The sequence below is a fragment of the Cryptomeria japonica genome, chromosome 9 (genome assembly GCF_030272615.1).
Source record: "Cryptomeria japonica chromosome 9, Sugi_1.0, whole genome shotgun sequence".
NCBI classification, from domain to species: Eukaryota; Viridiplantae; Streptophyta; class Pinopsida; order Cupressales; family Cupressaceae; genus Cryptomeria; species Cryptomeria japonica.
The window spans coordinates 44,626,534-44,651,240 of NC_081413.1; the positions used below are offsets into that span (position 1 = coordinate 44,626,534).

At 35.5% G+C, this 24,707-nt stretch overlaps 1 protein-coding gene across 2 annotated transcripts in view; it reads left to right on the plus strand.

The window, feature by feature from the left end:
- The window catches only part of LOC131043928 (endoribonuclease Dicer homolog 4), a 290,003-nt gene that overhangs the window by 147,675 nt on the left and 117,621 nt on the right, over positions 1 to 24,707 (plus strand). For both annotated transcript variants that reach the window (XM_057977166.2, XM_057977167.2), the window contains 2 exons: positions 24,097 to 24,257; positions 24,392 to 24,604. In XM_057977166.2, the coding sequence (XP_057833149.2) occupies positions 24,097 to 24,257; positions 24,392 to 24,604 (374 nt within the window). The remainder of the gene's footprint in view (positions 1 to 24,096; positions 24,258 to 24,391; positions 24,605 to 24,707) is intronic.

Consider the following 24,707-nt stretch of genomic DNA (forward strand, 5'->3'; position numbering starts at 1 on the left):
TAACACATTAATCCGGAATCAAGAACACACAATACAGTATACTAAGATATATTTATGTAACACAGATTTCTCTATTATATTCCATTCTCATCCTATGTCTTCCAAATGTGCTACAAGGTTACAATATAAAGAGTTTGCGGTTGGTTAGGCCATCAACCGCCCGGTAACTAACTACCCCGCAGCTATAACTTAATACTATTGTCTTCTTTTAAAGCATTACAAAAAGCCTTATTTACTAATTAACCGGCTTATAGGCTCACCGAGTCTGCTAGACTCGACAGACTCGCCGAGTCCCAAGCCCTGGACTCCACTGCCCAAGCAACATTAAAAAAGCTAAAAAAATTAATATGTCTGTCTTAGGTGAAACAGAAGGTAAATATATTTTGACTCTCACCCTAAAAAGTCATATTTCTTGTTTGCAAACACGAGGAGAGAAAAAGAGGGTTTTGAACAAAAAAATAGAGGCATTGAAGAGCAGGCTAGCAGATAGATTGAAGAGGAGATTGCAATTGTTGATTGTTTTTGCAAGTTTGTAGCTTGCGTTCAAGCATTTAAAGGTGTTAAAGAAGGATTTGGAAGAGGTTTCTAGCAAATTTATAGAGGTAAGTACCATTTTTTTGGTTATTTTTTGATTTTCTTGCTTTCGTATTTCCATTTTTTTGTACATTTGTGTTGTTTTTGTTTTATTTTATATTGATGGAAAAAATAGGAAAGTTGAAACCCTAGTTTTGTTTTCTCTTTCTATTATTTATTTTTAAGTTTAACTTAATTAGAATAAGAGACATTATGCTAATTTTTTTCATTTATAATATATGGTAGCATAATGTCTCAGCCTATTAGTAGTGGAAGTGGTGCCCAAGTTAGAAGGATAAGCCTTGGAAACATGGCATCCCTAGATCAAAAAAATGAGTAACATGTATTTATTGCAAAACAAAATATAATGGGGGAGGTATTAACCAGTTGAAATATCACATTGCACAAATAGAATGCCATGATGCAAACCCATGGAAAAAAGTACTCCTTGAGGCTATACGTGAAGTGCAAGCTCAATTAGAGGAATTTAAAGAGAAAAAAAAATTAAAAAGGAAGCAAATGGCAGGCATTGGTGGAGAGGCTTCTTCAAATCCCAGACCTCCATTTCCTGGATTTGGAAGTAGTGGTTTGTGGTAGTGTGAGTGTGAGCATTGGGCCTCGAATTGCGGAGTTGAGCGATCATTGATATTGGCTCCTTTGAGCCTTAGACTTCTAGGCTCTAGCTTTTATGTTGATATATGTTTTGAAGTTTTGATGACATGGATTTCATATTCCATGAATTTTGTAGATATTTGACACTATCTGTATTTCTAATGTGTTATTTAGTTTAGCTTATTTCCTTCAGCTCAAGCCTAAATTTTCCTTTATACTTATGTGATGAATGTAAACTTGTGTATGTGTTGAACGTAGCTTCTGTTTGATGAGATTATTGTGTCTTTGAGGTTTATTTCTTAAAAAAAACGTGAAACAAGTTTAAAATCACTAAAAATCTTTGAATTTGTTGGGTTTTTCTATTTGGCGAGTCTGGGTGCCGAGTCCGAGTCCGAGTCATAAATCAGCTTGCCGAGTCCGAGCCGAGTCCGAGTCTTGTAACTATGGTCTAAATGTACAAATTAGGAATCAAACCCATTCATATCAACGTATATTGGAGAATAATCAATAGGTCCAACTTCAAGCACTTAGGAGAGTTGGGCACAATCATTGAGATATTCTCTTTTGACATTTGGTATGACTGAGTAGGATATAATAAGAAAATGAACTAGGCATAAAGATGCAAATTTGACAATAATCATCATGAACAGTAAGCTATAGAACAAATATGAAAAGTTTGAAAACATATTTGAAAATAGGAATTAGAAAGGACCCTGTGTTTGCAATTTGAGCCTGAAAGTGTTGATCAATGTGGCTAGTTGCCATTGTCTTAAAGATGTTTGATGCAAATACCGTAAATAGATTCTATATTAGGATGTCCCATAGATTATCTCCCTGACATTTCATTAGAAAAGTGTTGGTCATTGTGGATTATTGATAGTGACCAAGATTTTCTTCTTCTTCAAGGTCTAGATTTGTTTGAGTGCAGGAGGAATGGAATAAACCACACTAGGTTGAGGGGTAGAAGATGTTGGGCACTTTTCTCTTTGTCCTTTATAGGATTTAGGAGGTGGAACCACAACATATATAGGAGGAAGAGGCTAGTGAAGTCCTAGTCCAGGATGTGGATCTGGAATAGTTATTTCCATATCCATAGATAAGGAATCATTAGGAAGAGCAGCCATTGCTGACCTTGAAGGTTTACTTAAATTTGATATCCTATATGCTTTGAACTTTTGATAGGATAGGAAGAGGACATCTCAACGAGTTTTAAAAGGTTGAGGTTTTTGAGGCCAAAAGCAATCAAGGGTGAAGTTTCAATGATTATCTAAGGGCTGATAAATACTATGATTGATCGTTATAACTTGCCCATTGTGAGAAAAATTCAAACACTTATGGATGGTAGAAGGGATAGCTTTCATGGAATTGAGCCAAGGATGTCCCAACTTCACACGAAATTGGTTTGAGGTAGGGTTAATGGGAAAGGTGACATCTAAAGTGGGACAAGTGAAACACTTGGTACCAACTTCGTAGGGGAGGGTGATGGAACCTAAAGTGGGTCAAGTGAAACCATCATACACCTTAATCACAAAATCAGATTTGTCATACATATCTTGATGAAATTGTTGTGTATAGAGATATTTTCTTGTGATAACGTTTACCATACATACTGGATCAATGAGCACTCCATGTGAAAGCTTGTCTTTGATTTTTGTAATAATGTATAGTGGTCCATCATATGCTTTTATGATGTCTCGAGTCAAAGGTGACGCTCAATCAAGTTCACACCATTGTTGGCTTGATTAGATATATCATTAATAGCTATAAAGCCTCTGTCATTATGCTTAACAACATTGGTAGAATGGGAAGGCAAATGATTGGTAAAGATTTGCAAATTTTGATTAGGAGGTGCCATAGATTTTTTTATTTTTTATCATTCACACCATCCACTGCTATAGCATTAGAATCTAAGTTACCGGGTATGGGTTTGGATGATCGGGTGTAGGGTCGGGTTCGAGCCTAGTATGGCTCTGGGTTCGACTTGGATTCAGTAGACTATGCACATGTTTTTTTTTTTTGTCTTGTTTTTAATTTGATTTTTTGCTTTTTCATTTAAAATTGAATTTATTTATGCTATATGTATTAAATCGGTCTTTTAGTATTTACTTTTTCTTTTAATTCAATGTTAAAATTTACTATTTTAAAATATTTAAATCAAACATATTATAATATATTTATTATTTATATTATTATATATTACTAATATTTTAAATTAAATTTTTAAAAATATTTTATTATTTATTTTGTTTAGTGTTCAACTTTATTAAATATTCAAACACATTATTATTAAGTGCATTATTTATTTATTTTACTATATTAACCTTATTTTAACTTTCTCTCTCTCTCTATATATATATATATACCTGTACCCAAAGATTTTTTTCTTTCTTTTCTACTATATCCATGAATCTGTATCCATACTCGTACCTAAATTGGTAACTTAGATTAGAGTCAATAAGGTCTTACATTTCATATTTCAAACATATGCATTTCTCAATATCATGCTTGCATGATAGTGGTGTTGGCAAAAGGCTTTTGGATCACAAGGAAGTGACAAAGGTTTGGAAGTACTTATAGGACAAATAGGAGGAACCTTAATCACCTTATTATTAATCATTTGAAGCGTGATTCTATGCAAAGATTCATAAAGAGGAGTGAAGTTGCGATGCTTGAATTTTGAAGAAAAGTGAGCCACAACAGGGGTTGTTGTGGCCGCCACTTGAGAATCAATGTGATTGGAAGAATTTTTGCCATTGATCTTGATAAAGTTTTGTTTTGTTTTCTAAAACTTTGAAATGTTTGATGAGCATCTTCATTCCTATCAACCGGAGTCAAAAATGATGAGGGCTCATATTGACTCACTTGAAGCTGATAATTATAAAATGTTGTGCACATTTTTGTGAAAGATGTGAATTCAAAAAACAAAAGTTTATCGTTAATGTCTTTTTGCAAATTATTAATGAAAATCCTTTGAATATCACCTTCAATCATAGGATAAGCAATTTGTGCATGCAAGTTTATATATATATATATATATTTGATAAGTCACAGCCGAAGCGGTATTTTTTAGCTTTTCCCTGGAGCTAAGAACTAGTCGAGTAGACTTGAACCCAAGACCTTCCATGTAGGAGGCTCTCAGCTGACCACTGCGTTGTGGGGTCATCCCCCACATGCAAGTGTTTATATATACCAATGAAATCAGTTACTTTTTCCTCAACACCTTGTTTACAATGCACTTAATCAGTCAATGTAATTTGTGGATCAATATTGTTTGGAAAATGGTGAATAAATGCATTGACCAATTGTTGAAAAGTATCAATTGGATAACTAGGCAAGGAGCAAAACCATTCCAAAGCTTTATATTTTAAGGAATGAGGGAATAATTTTGAAAGGGGTCTTTGATCATAATGGAAATTACTACACAAAGTTAAAAATGTTTTCACATGAGTGTGGGGGTCACCTTGTCCATTATATTTCTCCAAATGGGGAACCTCAATGTGTTGTGGAAGACGAGTATGAAGGATGCCAATGGAAAGTGGGGTAGCAGTGGAATATGTAGGAATAGTGGATTTGGATTGGCTTATGGTAGCCAATTGTTTTTGTAATGATGAGACATTTTTAATGAAGTGGTTTATGGTGGCTTTGGTGGATGAATTGGATTGTGATGGAGGATTTGAAGGTATAGTTTGATAGGTAGATGGAACATTGCAGTAGGTAGGTGGAGATGGTTGAGAAACAAATGGAAGATTGATTGATAGGATTCTCCCACTACTAACATGTGTAGCATTTACATTTTGTGTAGTGGTAGCCTTGATGGAAGATGTATATGTAGGCACATTTGGTAGAGATGTAGGAATAGGCATGGAAATCGTAACTTGGGTTGGAGGATTGTAATGCTTAAGCACTTCGGCACAACTAGCCAATTTCATAGTCTTTTCATCTGCTATATCAGGTATACCACGTAACTGTTTTTCTTTTTAAATGCTCGTTTAACCACGCGCAATGATTTGCCCTCCCAACCATAGACAATACATGATTGTCTCCCCCAAGCACTTTCATATTTGATCTGCCTAATGATGTTGATTTGCACTTGGATTGTATTGTCATATGTCTTGATGAATGAGATTGCACATCTCATTATATATGCGATAGGTGCCCTTTCATCAAGGGACGCCAGTCTTCCAAGATGGCCCCACAAATTATATTAATATAATATCAATATATTATTATATTATCAATATAATTATTATAATATCAATAATTATATTATCACAACCTTTATATTATCTATGTCGGCCTGAAGGAATCCGACCATAGCTATAATAACATTAACACTCCCTCTTAGCTAGGGAGGAATCCTTCTCGATATCTAAGTTATGTAGAGATATCCACCATGGCTACTTCCAGAGGGTGGGTCCATCATGGCTACTCCCATGAATGGAAATGCAAGTGAACACAAGTGCTCATCATGGAATCATTCAACGTGATGTTGCCATCTCATCATGACATTCACCATGGCTACTCACAGAGGGTGAATAAACACAAGTGCTAAGTCATGGAGTCTCTCACATGACATCCACCATGGCTACTCCCAGAGTGTGGAAACAAGGGCTTTCACCTCAAACTTCTCCCAGAGAAGAATGCATTAACACCATGGCTACTCCCAGAGGGTGGAAACAAGGGCTTTTACCTCAAACTTCTCTCACAAAGAAGAATGCATTACCACCATGGCTACTCAGAGAGGGTGGAAACAAGGGCTTGCACCTCAAACTTCTCTCACAGAGAAGAATGCATTAACAAGGGCTTGCACCTCAAACTTCTCTCACACATAGAAGAATGCATTTAGGTACATCTCAAGAAATCACTGATGCTGGGACTCCCTCTAAAGCTCCGAGTACTAACATCAACCTGCTGACCTTCTCATCCAAGGTTGCCTTTGTAGGTTTGTCAGACTCCCTCTGAATGTTAACTCCTCCTCTTCGAAGAAACTGATTGTAATTGCAATCTGTATAGGTTCTCCCTCTTCAAGGGATGTCTCCATTTATGTGCCACCAACTTAGTCCCAAGGCAGTAGTCTGTGTCTCCATTCTTCAGCCTGTGTGACTTCCTCACAGGATGCATCAAGCTCTTTCTCCCTTGAATGTGATCTCTCCTCATCCTTTTGCTCTTAGATCCGTCCTAGAAGCATTATAGAAAGAGATTACTAATAGTTCATACAATTAAACTATCTCGAGAATAGATACCAATGTTATTGCATGAATAATAACTACATAAGAAATTCATGAACATTATTCAAAGGTATAATCATAAAAAAACTTGTTTGTTTAATCTTCCTCACAATCCACCAATTGTTCTTTCTTGATCTTTGCACCACTATAGTGTCTCATGAATGTTCCAAGAAGTTGACCAACATTTTCTATAGTGGGCATCTGTTTGCCATGGTTCAAACAATACAAAGGTCTCACAAAATGCATTGTGGGATGGGTGACAATTAAAGGTATCTCCTTTGGCATTGAACCAAGATTCATTGGTATCATCCTTGTATCCTAGACCAAGGTGGCATTTGTTGTACTTGAAGCATGAAAGTAGATTCCACAACTACTGAATGATATGGAGGTCACTCTTCAGATATTGCATCACTATGCATAGCTCCAGTAGACAACAACTCCAACATTGAATTTATAATAACGTCCAGTAGGTAATGGTGTTGTTAGAATCTCAGAGTTCTTGAAGAGCCGTACCAAGGAAGTGGCATCCCACAACCAACTCACACATTCGTTTGACTTCTAATGCCCAACACCATATCCCTTCCACTAGGTGACCTACCAACATTAATGGTTTATAGAATAATGGTACCATACATGCCCACGATGAGTGTTATTAGCAAAAACATCTTCCATATTTTCATGCAAAAACTGTTATGAGTTTCCAGCAATAATCTCTGTAGTAGCCACCCAAACACAAATACATTTCCTCGAACTGCACCTCTAAAAGATGTGAAACGGTTCTTGGAAGAGAATCGACCCAGCGAATACTCTAAGAATTTATATTCGGCAAGCCAACAACTATTATACCATTTCAAGAACTTCAATTACCACTGGCAATAGAAGTCTACAACAATACAACCTTCTTGAAATATAGTTTGGCATGAAATATTAATATCCTATGACTTAAAGCTCTTCACGACAAGATAATCACCCAATAGAGGAATGGTGTCGATAATCCTCTGAAGTATTTCACTATAATATTGTAAAAAGATCACTCAACATATAATATAACATCAATTATAGTTATCTGTGATGAAATATAGCCTCTCAAACCATAGAGAAGACCCCAATAATATATATATATATATATATATATATATATATATATATATATATATATATATATATATATATATATATATATATATATCGGGCCTCATGGAAAAAGTACACAAACAATTGATTATCCCAAACAATAATCTTCGCACTAATATGGGATATCAAACATTTTATTTCCTTTGTATTGCCCGATGACATTAAACGGCAAAAACTCTAAATGCCCGTGGGAAGTAATAAACTTTTGATGCGATTATAAATATAGTGTTGCTGATATCAATAAAGTTGCTCTATATTTAGTTCTTAGAACTTAATACAATCACTAGAATTATTTCCATATGCTTTACGGTGAAGGCATACATATAGAATCGGGCCCAACAAAAATAATGAAAAACTTTAGCATAAATGATATACAAAAAATATATTGCCCCGCCAAATAATAGAAGGCTTGAATCAATAGAAGCATCCCATTTGAAATAGATTCGGCAAGAATATAAAATTCTTCACAGACTTCTATCTGCCCCTACTCTCCCAGATCGTATCTGCTCTGATACCATGTTTTTTTTTAAAATGCTTGTTTAACCACAGGCAATGAGTTGCCCTCCTAACCATAGACAATACATGATTGTCTCCCCTGAGCACTTTCATATTTGATCTGCCTAATGAAATTGATTTGCACTTGGATTGTATTGTCATATGTCTTGATGAATGAGATTGCACATCTCATTATATATGCTAGAGGTGCCCTTTCATCAAGGGATGCCACTCTTCCAAGATGGCCCCACAAATTATATTAATATAATATCAATATATTATTATACTATCAATAATTGTATTATCAATATAATTATTATAATATCAATAATTATATTATCACAATAATTATAATATAATTATATTATCACAACCTTTATGTTATCTATGTTGGCCTGAAGGAATCCGACCATAGCTATAATAACATTAACAGTAACACATCCACACCATGTTCATCATTTTGAATCAACCTCTTTAGACCTTCGATCAAGTGGATTGCCTCTTCACCCAAGTGTTCTTGTCTCAAAAATTGTTGATCCAATTGCTTGACAATCTTCCCCAATTTCTCAATAGACACTTGAGTTGAAGAGTAATCTTCATCGACTCTTCATCATGAGAAGCATGATGGGAAGGATTCTCAACAATATTAGGCATAGTAGGTGCTGGATTAAGAAAAGAGGATTCACCTAAGCTCCTAGGGAATAAGTTAACCAACCCAGGCTCAACACCCTTAGTGTTTAAACCTTGGGAAGCCATAAGTCTCTTACTTCTTCTCATTGGGGTATTGGATTCACTAGTCTAATGGTAAAGTGGTGTAAATGGGGTTCACTAGTCTAAACATGCAAACTAGGAATCAAGCCCATTCACATCAACATACATTGGAGAATAATCAGTACGCCCAACTTCAAACCTTTGGGAGAGCTTGGCACAATGATTGAGATATTCTCTTTTGACTTTTGATATGATTGTATAAGATAGAATGAGAAAATGCAAGAACTAGGTGTAAAGATTCAAATTTGATAATAATCATCATGAATAGTAAGATACAAAACATATGTGCAAAGTTTGAAGATAGATCTGGAAATAGGAATCAAGAAGGAAACTGTGTCTACAATTTGAGCCTAAAAGTGTCGGTCAATGTGGCTAGGTGCCATTGATTTGAAGATGTTTGATGCAAATATCATAACCAGATTGATTAGGATGTCCCACAGATTCTCCTCAAAATTTCGTCGAAAAAGTGTTGGTCACTATGGCTAATTGATAGTGATCAAGGTTTCCTGCTTCTTCAAGGTCTGGATATGTTTGTCGCAGTGTACACTTCATGAATCTGTAATACAACCTTGCTAGATTTGAATCCTACACACAAAAGAGAGAGAAAATGGTGTTGGGCTATATAGGGGCTTGCCTAAGTCAAACCTCGAGTAGGAATTAACCTCCCCTACAACAATGATAATGAGAAAGAGAGCTTACCCTTGTAGGGTAGAGGTTGAAAACCTTAAGGAAATGTAGAATTCAAATGTTATACCTTTTCTATGAATCTCTTTGGCTTGAAGTCTCATGAAAGGTTGATGTTGCAAGGTGGGACCTTATGCATGTCTTCACTCATGGAAAAGATACATAATCTTGATCACGAATGCCATGTTGAATGCTTGATCTCTCCTTTGCCTTTAAAATGCTTGATTGCTTGCTCAATTGGAATTGAATTGCTACTAAGAGATGTTCAAATGAGGGGGCGAGACTTGATTTTATACTCAAACCGCATGAAACATGTTGAAAAATTGAAAAAGGCCGACATTGGGGAGTAGTTTCTCGCTCAATATTTTTTTGATCGTTAGAGGGTTCAAATTTGGGCCCCTTTAGATTGGACCATGGTGCTAGGCACCATAATTTAGGGGTCTAGGAGGACTAGTCCTGTCCTCCTAGGCTGGGAACTAGGTTAGAGAGAAATTGCAGGTGTTAGTTTTCTAGAATTAGGCATTGTTTTCAACAAAATCAGTTAAAATCAGGGGCATGAAGGGAGAAACACCAAAGTGACCCCCAAATGAGTATGAAATTATGTGAGGATACACTTTACAACAGGTCATATACACCAACAGATTTGTAAAGCAAATACATGTGCCATGTGAAGATGCATTATTCGAACACAAGGAAATTGATGGGAAAGAAGAGTAATTGTTCAAGGCAGATTTTGTGATGAAGTTTATATGAGTAACACTCAAGATTCAAGAAGGCATACAAGATTGAAGAAGGACATTGATTTGTCCATCATCCGTTGCAGAAGAAACATTCATAATGTAGAATTTTGTTTGGAAGTTGATGCTTCCTAAAGGAAAGATTGGTGTCTCTTGCTAAGTAGTTCTTGGCGGTGGGGTTTGATTTCTACAAATTGTGGGGATTGATGTCTCCAGTAGGTTTGTGTCGATAAAACTTGTAAAGAGAATTTTCTATAAGCAATATTTTGTTGTTGTTTTCTTCCATAAGGGTTTCCACGTAAATCATGTGTTCTTCTTGTGTTGCATAATTGTTAGATCGTGTGTGATTGATATTGTTATGGTTGTTAAGAATTGAAAAGATAAAATTGGACTAGGTTGGAAGTAATTATCGTTATCTAGAGATCACTTTGCTGAGCAATCTCTACACAAAAAATTGGCTTGTGCGAAGGAACATGAGATTTGCAATGACACACACATCATATTCGAATATCAATGGTTTGAGGTCACAATGTGAAGAAGTATTGCTTTCTCTCTAGTTGTAGCATTTCAGGGATGCAAGAATAATCCATTGATTAGCTGCCATTGAACTTGTGCTTTTCTCCTTAAGCACTTAGAGATAATGAGATATCATTTCCAACTTCTTTCTGATATAGTCAAATGTTTCTTTTGGAAGGAGTTTAGTAAAAATGTATTCAATTTGCTCTTTTGTATCAACATACTCCAGCTTGACTTCTTGACCTGCAACATTTTCTCTCAAAAAATGATGCTTGACAGAGATATGCTTTGTCGTTGAATGCATCATCAGATTGAAAATATTGATTGCACTTGTATTATCATAGAGAATTGAAGTAGGCTCATCATATTCAATTTTCATATCCTTCAAGGTCTGCTTCATCCAAAGTATTTTACTGCAACATGACATTGCTGCAATATATTCTGTTTCTACAATAGATAAGGATACAGAGTCTTGCTTCTTGGTTAGCCATGATAGAAGACTATCTCCAATAAACAATGCATCACCACTAGTGCTCTTTCTATCATAAACACTTCCAGCCCAATTTGCATTTGTATGTTGTCAAATTGAAATTCTTGCTTCTAGGATATAATAGACCATAGTCCATAGTACTTTTCAAATATCTGAAAATCCTTTTTATTGCCTTTACACGTGTCTCCTAAGGTGCAGCTTGAAATCTTTTAATTATATAGATTGCTTGTGTAATGTTAGGTCTAGATGCAGTCACATACAAGCAGCTTCCAATCATTGATTTGTATATAGTTTGATTTGCTTTGTGTGATTCATTATGCTTTCTTAACTTGCACCTAGTAACCATAGGTGTATTCATAGGTTTGCAATCCTCCATCTTGAACTTCAACATCTCTTTGACATACTTGGTTTGTGATATTAATTTACCTTTGTTTGACTGAGAAATTTGTAAACTAAGGAAAAATGATAACTCACCAAACATAGAAATCTTAAACTCTTTTTTGCATTTCTTCAACAAATTCTTTACACATTTTGTCACTACTACCATAAAAAATTGTATCATAAACATATACAACAACAATCAATTGATTATATAGAGCTCGGTATCAACAATACCTTTCTTGAATAGTTGCTACCACAAATACCTATCCAATCTTGAATATCAAGCCTTGGGAGCTTGCTTGAGACCATTCATCGATTTCTTCAACTTGCATATCTCAAACAATTGAAACCCTCCAGGTTGTTCAATGTACACTTCTTCCAAATTATCATTTAGAAATGTTGACTTAACATCCATCTGATAAATTTTGAAATTCTTAAATATTGAAAATGCCAAGTATATCCTAATTGCTTCTAATCTGGCCACCAGTCCACCAAAGAAAAAGTTTCTTTGAAATCAGTACCTTTGCCTGAGCATAGCACTTGTAGACTAGTCTTGCCCTATTTTTGATTATTTTTCCATCTTCATTCAATTTGTTTCTCAATACCCATTTTGTTTCAATTACATTGTTTCTCAATACCAATTTTGTTTCAATTACTAGTCTTGCCCTATTTTTGATTACTTTTCCATCTTCATTCAATTTGTTTCTCAATACTCATTTTGTTTCAATTACATTGTTATCCTTGTGTCTTGGAACAAGTTCACATGTCTCATTCTTTTCAATTTAGTTCTTCTTCCATTGCATCTATCCAATTATCATTTTTGGTAGCCTCTGCAAAATCTTTAGATTGAATTATTGATAGCAAAGCAAATGCAAAAGTGTACTTGCTCATTCAGTCTAGCTAATCTTCTTCAAGTTAGAACTACACCATTCTTATCTCCAAGAATCTGACTCTCAAAATGATCTCTCTGAACACACCTTGGTGAAGTTTTTGTATCGATTCTTTTAGGTTCATCTTCTTTAACTTATTCATTCATGCAGTTTGATCCATCTGGATCACTATTTTCTTTGTCTGATGCCAATTTATAATGTAGTGCCTCATCAACTTTCACATTAGCACTTTCGACAATGTTCTTCAGTCTTTTATTTGTAGCATCTATATGCCTTGCCTCTTGTTGAGTAACAAAGAAAAATAACTTCATTAGATCTTGAGTCAAACTTACCCAAGTCATCTTCATCTCTTTTAATGTAACATTTGCTTCCAAACACTAAAATATTGGACTGATGTAGGTTTGCCTTTCCACAATTCATATGGCGTCTTTGTGTTATTCACTCTTATCTGCCTTCAATTTAGAATGTAAACAATAGTATGAATTGCTTCTCTCCAATATATGTTAGGCAACTTAGCTTCATTCAACATTGTCCTAGTGTAATGTCTCCATTTCTAGGTTCTCTTGTAGTGTAGCTTGTGTTGGCTTTCAGGTTTGATGTTGGCATGATCAGAGGAGCATTTTGCTGTTGCAATTGTGTTCAGATGGATTGATGGAGTTGAGTGACACTTTCTGGAGCAATTTTGGACAACTTGTCCGTTCTTACTATTTTTAGTAAGTGTCAATCTAGACACCTATTAGGTCAATTGGGAGTTTTGGCTGACTTACTATTTTTATTAACAGCTATTTTCGGCAACTGTTTACAGCTTTGGTCTCCTCTCAGCTTTAGAGTGCAAAGTCTTTAGTCTCAGGACTTGGTGAATTTCCTAAGGTTGGGTGATATTATTCTAGTATCTGACTTAAATATTTTATAAAGTGACTTTATTATTTAAGTGAAATAAAGTGGACATTGGAGGAAAAGAAATAAAAGATTTAAATGATATTTTATGAGCAAAAAGGGCAAAGGCTATTATTTTTTTATTTTTTGAGTTGTCCTGTTGTTGTGTTGCCCTAATTTCTCATTAAGACTATATAATAGATTTTTGGCTCTCATTTGGAATATGTTGAAGATTATTATTTCTCTTTGGTGAAAACCCTTATCGTTTTGGAGATTGACACAATTCATCTCAAACCTTTTAGAGGACGAAAACCCTTCTGAATATCAGCTCCGGTGGTGAGAGATCTACCCTGGTCAATGCTGTGAGACTCGAACGGAGTCTCAGCTTAAGCATAACAGATTTGCAGGTACGATTGGAAGTTGTTTGTGAAGTCTTTTGGGGTGTTGCTAAAGATTGTGGAATGAATATTATATTCCATACGATTGGAGATTCCTTTTGCATGGCTGGTTGATTTAATTAATGGTTCTAATAAAACTTATTTTAAACCAGTGTTGAAGCTTCATTAATTTTCTCTTTGGCGTGATTGGTATTTTGATTAATTTTGGTGTTGAAGAAACTTGTGTTGGGTGTTGGATATTAATTCAAAACTTGGAAGAGACAAGTTGCTGGACAAGACAAAAAGTTTAAGGCACAAAAGTTTAAAAGAAGGATATTTGCAGCCTTTCCAACTTTAGAAAGGATATTTTTTTGCAGGTCAAAGTGGAATGGTCAGATTTCAAAGCTAGAAGACAAATTTTAAGAGGGAGAAAAGTGGATGAAAAGGCAATCATGTCCTAATTGAGATTTTTTTTTTTTGATACTGAGGGTATCCCCGTGACCCAGCCCAGCGAGTTGAGGCGAGACTAATCCCTTGGGGGAAGGATCCGCACCCCACAAGCAGTCCCCCCTCTTAAACATGTCCTAATTCAGATTTATCCCTAAGGAAACGTGGAAATGAAAGATGACTGCCCATTTGATAAAAAGACAAAGCACATAATGCAGAAAGAGAGTCTAAGTTGTGCATTGACAATCAGTGAATGAAGATAAAATTTAGATAAGGCAAATTTTACTCTATTGCTGCCAGCAGGGTCTTTTCTCTCTTTGAAGCTGAGAATGAGCAATGGAAGAGATATGTTCAACATTTGACAAAACCCATTGATCAGGAGGAGGTACCTGTTATTCCACCCATACCTCTTCCACAAGAATCATTAAAGGATTATGAGGACATGAAGATGACTTTTAGAGAAGCCAAAGGATGGACTTCTGATGCCTGAGAGTGTGCTGACATAATCATTGAGAACCTGGTATCAGCACATGACTCTACATCTTCCTTATTGAGTAGAATTCAAGACATAGCTGAAGCTTGGGAAGATATTCAGGATATTCAAAGCAGGATAATTCCATGTCTGAAGATAATTAGAGGGCTTTCTCAGCAGGATCTTATAGACAGAAAAGTCATCCAACCCAGTGACATATATGATTTCAGCACTTCTTAGTTTGCTTTGATTACTAGGGTTGAATCTTTGAGAAAATCTGAGGCTAAGTGTTTAGAGATTGAAAAGACTATCAGGAGTATTCAGGACTAAGTCTTCTTTGTGGCAGCTGAGATATTGCAGCAGGATGAGGTGCGAGAGAAGCATCTGCATGTAGAGAATTTGAGTGCCAAAGTTCAAGGAAAGTCCTTCAAAGTTTCAGGGCCGATTCTCAAGGAAGATCTCACCAAGATTTCAAGTTTCATTCGTATTGATGAGAATTTCTTAGCACATGCAGCTGACCAGGAGAACACTCTCGCCACATGTGCTGATGACGTGGACATGGTTGATTTCCAAATTGATAGCTTGCCACATGTCACCATGGAGGAGGTTCGGCCACTTGTGTCTAGATACATTGAATTTGCAGCATCCCAGAAAGGAAACTAGATGGTCACTTCACCAAGATTAGCAGCTGCGCCACTTGTGCTTTTTTCTCTATTTTGAAAATAATTGAGTTTTAAAACCCTAATTAGGGTTTTGATCTTTTAATCTAGGCCCTTGATCATTGTTCGATCTTGGGTATTCAAACTTTTTGTGTGCCTATATAAGGTTTCCTCCTCTCATTTGGAGAGTGCGAGGTTTTTGAAATATTGTTGCAAGAAGGTCATTTTCAAATAATATATTACTCCTGTTCTTTTTCTTAAGGCTTTGTAATCTCTATTATTTGAGTGATTAACAAGGTTTTCAATTTCTTTAACATCTTAGTTAGATTTTATTTCATGTTGTTAGATTGAATGAAGGATTTGATAAGTATTGATTTGTGGTGTATCTCCGATCATACTTTTGATGAATAGATGATTTTTATTCATTGTGCAAAGTTAGTCCGAGCTTTCCATTTTGTGGATGCTTAAACTTCCGATCATAAGCACATTCCTTGAAGATTGCATCCGCTTTGTGTAGTTGGCTTAAGTGAGGCGAAGCAAAGTGTGGTTTATTGAGTTCACCAAATCAATACCGTATCTTGAGTTCATAGGAGTAGAGTAGATTTCTAAACCCTTATCCTTTTTATCCTTTTTGAAAGTCTTAATCCGAAAATCCAAAAAAGAGAAGAGTATCAATCGATAAACCTTTCTAAATCCCAAAGTTGTGAACAATTCAAGCATAAGTCCCTTTGTGTATTACCAGCATATCACAATGCCCATTGAGCTTATCCACACGTCAAGACCTGACAAAAGAAACCTTGGAATCGCCATATGATCTTCTAGCAATCTTAGTATATGCGGTGATTTTGTTCAAGAGAGGATAAATTATATTTGGGTAGTTTATTCTAATGTTCGGTATATGATAAAACGTACACCAACAGGACATTACAAAAAACACATGGATTTGTGGAGGTTGAGGGACAGAAACCCCATAAATCTTGCATTCAAAGATGAAACCCCTTTGGTTGAACAAGCGGTCTGATGTAGAGGTTGTGTTTGAGTTTTAATGGTGGTTGAAACTGATGATATTGAGTCTACATGACACTTACAATTGTTGTGGATGTAAGCACTTATGAATCCATTTGCTATAGCTACTATAATAGAATATTGCAATATTCTATAGTTTGTTTGATATAATAGATGATTTGTAATCTAGGTTTTTTGTAAGTATTGTATTCTCAGTTCATTGTTGTGTCCATGCAGCCATGAGTTTATTATTATTGCAACTGCCATATGTTAATCTATTATTGCTATGGTGGCAATGTTTTATAATGCATTTCTAGCTTGTTTAATATGAATACAATTTAAAGTTTATCTTCTATTATGGGGTTGCTTCATGTTCTAGGTTATCCATGCATGGAATAGAATTTTTTAGGTAAAGAGAAACTTTTGTTTTTGTAAGACTCTTGAAGAGTAGATTAGAGTTTGTTATTTCAGGGTTATATAATGAAGTCAAAAGCATGATACTAAGTTGTTACAGGATGTTGTGTAGGCATTTAATATAGTCTAGGGTTTTGGTTAAATATTTGAGTCCAAACTTTAATTAGTATTTCATAAGATTTTATTGGGTACACAAAAAATACCTTCCAACCAAGCTCTATTTGGGGAGCAGAATTTGAATCACCATTCCTTTTATTGCAATAAAAAATAGGGTTTCTATAGACAATAGACAAAATAATTAGACGTGAATATAAAAGTAGTAGGTTGGTGAATTGATAGAGGAATTTAGAGCATGAATTGTGAAAGAAGTTAGGGATGAATATGGAAGGAAGAATATGGATCAAAAGGACTTCAAACTTTGCCCTTGGTCAATACAAAAACACTAGTCATGGGAATGGCTCTCGGGCATTGGGGTTTTTGAAAGATATGGTTCTTCCCTAAAGAAGTAGCAGCAACCAGTTTTAAAACCTTTTGCCACACAACTAGAAGATTGATCAACATGGAATTTTTAGGGAATGGAGGCTGATATATGGTAATGCTTGAGAAGAAGTTGATAAGTTAAATTGCTCATGCCCTATCCCCAAATTTTTTGATTGGAGCCAATAGAATCCCTTTGGGTTGTAGTGCAAAGCTGAGGACTTTTGAGGTTCATGAATTTGCTTGCCCTAGATCATTTAGTTAAGGCCTTATTAGAAACAATTATCCATACCAAATGTGCAAATTTTGGGCCAGTCTGGGATAAAATCGCCAGTTGGTGTAAAACTAAACAGGGGACAAGAGGTAATTATCAGAAATTTGTCAATGGGATACAATTTAATCATTTGTGATTCCAAAGAGAGACAAGGAAGATAGCTAAAATAATGGTCCATGGCTGATGGATGGTGTTAGTTTCTACATCAAGGAGTGGTAGTTGAACTTTGGTTCACTGGTTCATAGAATTTCGATCACCCCCATGTGGGTAGACTTTAAAACTGTCATGTCCACTCCTTGATCATTATATATAGCATAATGAAACACTTATTATTATTAAATAATATGATAATTATTAACGAATGATTATTTGAAATTATTAAATATTTATTTAATGTTATTATTTAATAATATTTTTTTAATCATATAAATGAAATCGGAAAATTGTCTCATTTATGAGACTTCACGATTTTCCTCTAAGGTTGAAGGACGACAAGTAAGGACTTACACATTTATAAATTAGTCTTTCGGCCATCTTTAGCAAAAAAAAGTGATCTCCAGGGACTGCTCAATGATCGTTGACCAAGAACCTGGTTAGACATAAGAACATTGAAATCAACCGATTCGATCACCTTCATCTACACTAGGAGTGACTACAACAGCATGACCATATGATTATTGCACCAGACGTACCACATGATGATTATTCGAGGGATTCCATGTTTCCATCAGGCAATATAAGTCAGTGGCCATAACCACGAAGCATCCAACCAACAATAAGCTTTTAGAGATTCAAGACAATCGTTTATTATTACTTAGCGATCAACATGATTTCCTTAATAAGATCGCCTCCATGGAAGAATGACCATGTATAACTAATCATTAATTAATTAATAATTGGGGTGCGATTACCTTAGAGGAACTCCACACTATAAGGTGCGACCTCTATTATAAAAAAATGATTATTAAAGGATGCAACTCCTTGAATAGGCGCCTCCCTCCATATAGTCGCCCCTCTCCAAGTATATGAGAGGCTATAAAAGGAAGCATTGAAGGTGAATGAAGGGGGAGATTACTACGGATTATCATAAAAAGTGTAGAGATTAAGGGTCGATACTCGTCAAATCAATCATTATATTTATATACATATTTATGCTCAGCAAGATTAGATAAACATATACACAGATTGAACAGGGAGTTAATGTGACAGTAACACTCTTCACAAGGAATCGATTAAGAGCATAATCTGATATTAAGGGATCAAGGGGAAGAAAGGGAGATGGGAGGATAGCAAGCGATTAAGACTGCAGACTGCGACAGGTAAGTGATGTCTGCGGTTCACAGAGGATATATGTGTGTGGACGTGTGTGCCGCACACACACATATATATAGTAATGAATATTTTAAGACATGTTAATGAATAGTTCTAGATATATGTTAATGAATATTTGTGAATATACGGTAATGAATAGTCATGAAAATATGTTAATGAATATTTTTTATATGTTAATGAGTTTTCCTGAGAACATGTTAATGAATATTTTTTGAATATATGTTACTGAATACATGTTAATATAAGAATATGTAAATGTAGATTATGGAATGAAAATGATAATGAATTCTAGAATGTAGTATGAATGATGTGGCTATATGATGGAGGCTATTGGGAAGAAATTCCCTTAGTCTAATGCAGGGGTTATGATAATCCCTGGTAGGCAGTATATACTAAGAATCTATATGCATATATGTTATGGCTTGGTTGACAAAGTTCATCCAAGAAGAGATGGATCTGGCCGGTCCTCTCTGGTAGACTTGGATGATGAGATGCATCATTCAAGGCAAGGAATTGATCATATATGATGGTCTTCCTTGGTATGGCTTGGGTGTAAGAAATTACATCCAAGACAGAAATCGAATTAACCTTTGATTTCCTGGTATGGCTTGGGGGTAAGAAATTACATCCAAGACAGGAATCGAATTAACCTTCGATTTCCTGGTATGGCTTGGGTGTAAGAAATTACATCCAAGACAAGAATTGAATTAACCTTCGATTTCCTGGTATGGCTTGGAAGCAAGATGGGTTCCAAGAGGGCGAGCTTCACAGCGGCCTAAGGACATGTCCCAGTACTGCACACGTATCCTTTTTATTAAATAAGAATTGAGATTAGTTTTAATTAAGTAATTGAAGTTTAATTGCAAATTAGATTAGTTATATATATATATATTTGTTGTATTCTAACAATTTGTTTTGCAGGGCAATGATCTCTAACTAGTAGGGACATTACAAAAACTTAGCTACCAAATATTGTTCTGAAGACATATTGAAAGAGATTGGTATTTGTTTAGGATGCCTTGTGTCTGTGGATTATTCAACGACCAACCATGTACTTGGGATCTATGCTTTGCTTTGCATTAATATCAACCTTGCTGAGGAAATCTCTACAAAGATTGAAATCATTTTAGTAAACGGTTCTTGGATCCAAAGGTTGAGGTTGAAAGGCCCAACACCCCCAAATCTCAAGTAAATAAGCAAAGTTGAACTACTCAGCACTCGACAAAACTCGCTAAGCCCTTGGGAAAAAAAACTCGACAAAAACTCAGCAAAAACCCGGAAAAACTCGGCAAAAAACTCGGCAACTTAAAAACACGCTTAAATTTAATAAAAATGCATTTTTTTTGCAAAATTTAATGAGAAGATGCATCCAATGAGTCAATAAATGACAACACAAAAGAAACAAGCTGATTCCAGATATATTTAAATGCAAAGTGTCTACAAAATCGCATCCTCATGAGGAATGCTGATGGCTAGAAGCTTGAAAGCAATATAGTAAATAGTTTTTGTAAAACCAAAAGTAAATACATCATTACAAATTACAATTACAACTTCCTCTTCCCAGCTCTAGCAAAAAAATTGCGAGAGGTAGATCTAGAGGGTCCAGTCCTAGAAGTATGCAGTGGGCGTGTGAGTGTCTGTGCCTCCTCGCTCGGTATGGCTGGCTCATCCTCCATCATGGCTGAAGCTATGTCTCCACCTTCTTGTGGCACTGGCAATGACCCCTCATCCTCATCCTCTTCCTCCTCAATGTCATCCAGCGTGAAACCAAATCCACCCCCCTCCTCCTTCATAGCCTGCCTCTCCAAATCAATGATCTCACCCTCGAAAAACAATGGAGGCTGCTTGTGTGATGTCCAATCATTGTAAGGATCTATATCATCCAAGTCAATTGGACCACCTTTTATTTCCTCCACCTTCCTTACGCGCAATCGAAGGTTATATTGCATGAAGACAAGGTCATTGAGGCGTTTCTGCGCTAACTTGCTCCTCTTCTTTGTGTGGATTGCTTCAAACAAGCTCCAATTGCGGTCACAATTGCTTCAACGTTCCCCCTTCTCAGCCGAAAACCCAATCAAAAAACCCAAAATGAATTTGTTTTGTGCTGTTTTTCCTTATCACGCACATGCGGCCAAGTTTTTGACTCGGACTCACCGAGTTTTTGACTAAAACTCGGCGAGTAAAAGTCGTAAATACTCGCTGGGCAGAAAAACTCGGCAAGTTTTTGCAACTCGCCGAGAACCTGTCGAGTAGTTCAGCTATGCAAATAAGGTTAACGGGATGCTGATCGGTCAAAGTAGGTTGAGAGTTTAGTGGATTCTCCTAAATATAAGTGGCTGGATTTAAATGTAAACTCTAATACTTTTGACATTGCATCATATCTACTTGGTATCACTAATGAGAGGAGAAACCATGCCTTAATAAGGATGTCTAGGCTCCCCCTTTACCTAATGGAGTTGATGGAAGAAGAAAAAGGTAAAGTGGTGGCCTTTGAAATCCCAATGGAGAATGTTGATGTTCTCCCTTACTTGGAAGGCATGGAGATGTATGCCATTGGCGATCCTAAGGCATAAACTTTGGTAGATGACTTTAACACTAGTAGTAAGTCGAAGGAAAGAGGACCAAAAAGGGATCGAAAGGGACCTAAGGATAAATCAAAGGGTAGGTCTAAAACTCTTGGAAAGAACTAAGTCTATATATGTCAAAAGGAGCAACACCAATGATTGCAGTTTACTCATAGAAAAGAAGATTGATTGGGGACACTACATTATCCTTTTTGGCTATTCCTAAATGGTAGTAGTATTTATTTGTTTAGTACGAATATAATATACCTTGTGTACATTATTTCTTGAAAAGTGTACCCTTTGTACATGTTGTGGTATGGAACAAAAGCTAGTTTTATTATGTGAAATATTGTTTGGGAATCACATAACGTTTTGACAACATTGAAAATTTTAGTTGAGGGCTTACAAGGGCTTTCTCAAAAGGATTGGGTCCTTGAGAAAGTTGTATCCTTAGTTGGGAGGTGTAAGTGAGTGGGGTGATGTCATTTTTCATGCTAGTGGGAGTAAGAGAGCTGTTGAGTGATAATAACAGCTACAGGTAGTAAGGGATCTAATGTGTAACGTCCTGTTTTATTTCTGAAGGCTAAAATGGAGGAAAAAGAATTAAAACGAATTATTTAATAGTATTACCTAAACTTTAAATTAAAAGGCAATATTATTAATAACTAATTAAAGTGGCTTTAAATAAAGATTAATTAAAGTCACTAAAATATAACTGTGCTGGAACCGAATTATATATTATTTAAAGAGGCTTTGGTATTGATGTTGGATACCTGATGAATATTATTATCCTCAACATTGATTTGAGAGTTTTCTCAGATTAATTCTTATTCGGATTTGGAGCTTGGGAATCACCATTTTTGACATTGTGAAATCTGTCCTAAATGGACTTGGAGAAATCATTCAGATTCTTCAGATGATTTTATAATGGAGGCATGGGCATTAGCATAGAGAGGAAATATATCATCTTTTTGGCTGTATTCCAGGGGCAGCGCTATTCTCATCTTGAGTGGTATTTGTAGTTGGTCCATAATGAGCAAGATGGCAAATATTTGATACTGGTGATAGAAGTCTCATGTTTGATGGTTTTATGAAAATTTACATGGTTTCATTATAAAAGATTAGAAAGACTTCTTGGTATGTTTATTATTTATACCGTGAAAATACTTTCAATTGTGGGCCTCTATGGGCAAGTATGATATATATCATTAACAGCACTGTTTTATTATTTCCATTAATGCAAATCATGTTTTCCTAAGCATACGTATTTTGGAGGTGCATCCAACATTGTTTTGGGGATGAAACACGTGGAAACCGAAAGATACATTCCCTAGCGACTGTGCAGGAAGGCAATCTTATTATTGGAATGTATTTGTGACGAATTCATGCCTAAATCTGTGTGGCTAGTGATGAACTTAGTGAAGTGTTCTATATTGAATGAAATAGTTCTTATTTTCCTTGCACATTGACTGGAAGGATGTTGATGGTGATTGGTAATATGGGAGGCTCTGCATGTATTAGTTGTTAGTAGAATACAAGACTTCTTATTACCACCCGATATTTGGGGAACCTGTGGAAGACAGAAGAGCAGTCATTCATGGAAGCAAAGAGGGTAGTAGGATTCACCTATACAGGCAAAACACGTGTGGTCAATTTATTGGGTGCAGATATACCCGTGATAAGGAGTATTCTCGAGTGCAGTCATGCATTCACGATGGAGCAATCTATATTCACGTTGAAGCTATCTCAGATTGCACAGGTAACCTCACATGGGAGTAAAATTATTTATTTACTTGAATAAAGTTGATTGCAACAGCTCTGGAAGAATATATTTCTGTTGCAGACAGCAAAAGTCTTTTGTATTCAGATTTCATTATAATGAAAGACTGCCAACTGCTTGTCATTGAGATGCTATGAAATGATTTTTGTCCCAAACCTCAAAACCACAAGTTCCCTAACACATCTGCTCATAAATTCCATGTCAAAGACAATATGTTAATTGCTTGACCAAAATTCCACATGTGAAAATTTTGGATAGGAATTCTACAAATAACTTTTCTATTAAAATACCATTGGACCTTTAGTAAGATTGCATGTAAATAAGACAACTGCATTAATATCAAGGCTTTATAATTAGTTTTGTAATTCTCTGTGCTTTTTATGTGTGATCTCTTCCATGTATACATGGTGAATTTTAACAAGATAAAATTGATGTGAACATTGTGAAATATTTGCTTCCAACACATTATGAATTAAGTCATTCAAATTGATATTTCAATTGGTATTGTTATATTACTTAATTTTTTCTATTTATTTCTTGTTTGTGTGAAATATGACTTTTGGCCAAGTACTTTATTAGAAAGTTGGTCCACAATGCCAATCCTAGTATGTGCTGCATGATTCATGCTCTCTTTGCAATGTTTTTATTTGATGCTTATGCTTTTATCTGATTCTAAGGTGTAGGGGTGTGACTTGTAATCTAGGCTAAGCTAATGTTTTTTTTCCTGTAGATCTCCTATCTTATTGGACTTCTTTTCATATAATATTATAAAATGTATTTGTGGTTGCGTTGTTTGGAAATCCAACCATTTATTATAGAATAGCTTCACATGTTCCTTGAATCTTTACAAACAGATAAAATATTTGATATAGAATAACTTTACATAATCCTTGAATCTTTACAAACAGATAAATATCTTGGTAGCAACTAATGTTGCTGAAGAAGGCCTTGATATTCAAACCTGTTCTCTTGTAATACGCTTTGATCTTCCAGACACTGTGGCCAGCTTCATACAATCTAGAGGTCGTGCACGTATGCTAGAGTCTGAATATATTTTTTTGGTTGAAAGGTATTCTTTGCATTCTTGTCAATGTCTCTGTGCATTGCTTCTGTTGTTAAATGTTATAGTTGTTCCATATACTGCCAGGATTCTATGTATGCTATATTTGTCGAACATATCTATTTAATCTATCCTTCTGACAGGGGAAATTTTGCCGAGGAAAAATTAGTCAAACACTTTGTAACTGGTGAAGAACAGATGACAAGAGAGGTCTTGGATCGAACTCCAGAAGGTGCAGATCCATATGAAGATGAGGAAGATCAAATATATAAAGTAGATAGTACAAAGGCAACCATCAGCACTGGATGCAGTGTCTCATTACTCTATCATTACTGCTCAAAGCTTTCTAAAGATGAGTATGTTCCTGAAATTTGTGATTATTTCTCTCCAATTCATTTTTCTTAATTTTTGGTAGCTTGATTACTTAACTGTATTTCTAAATTGAAAGTCTTCAAGTTC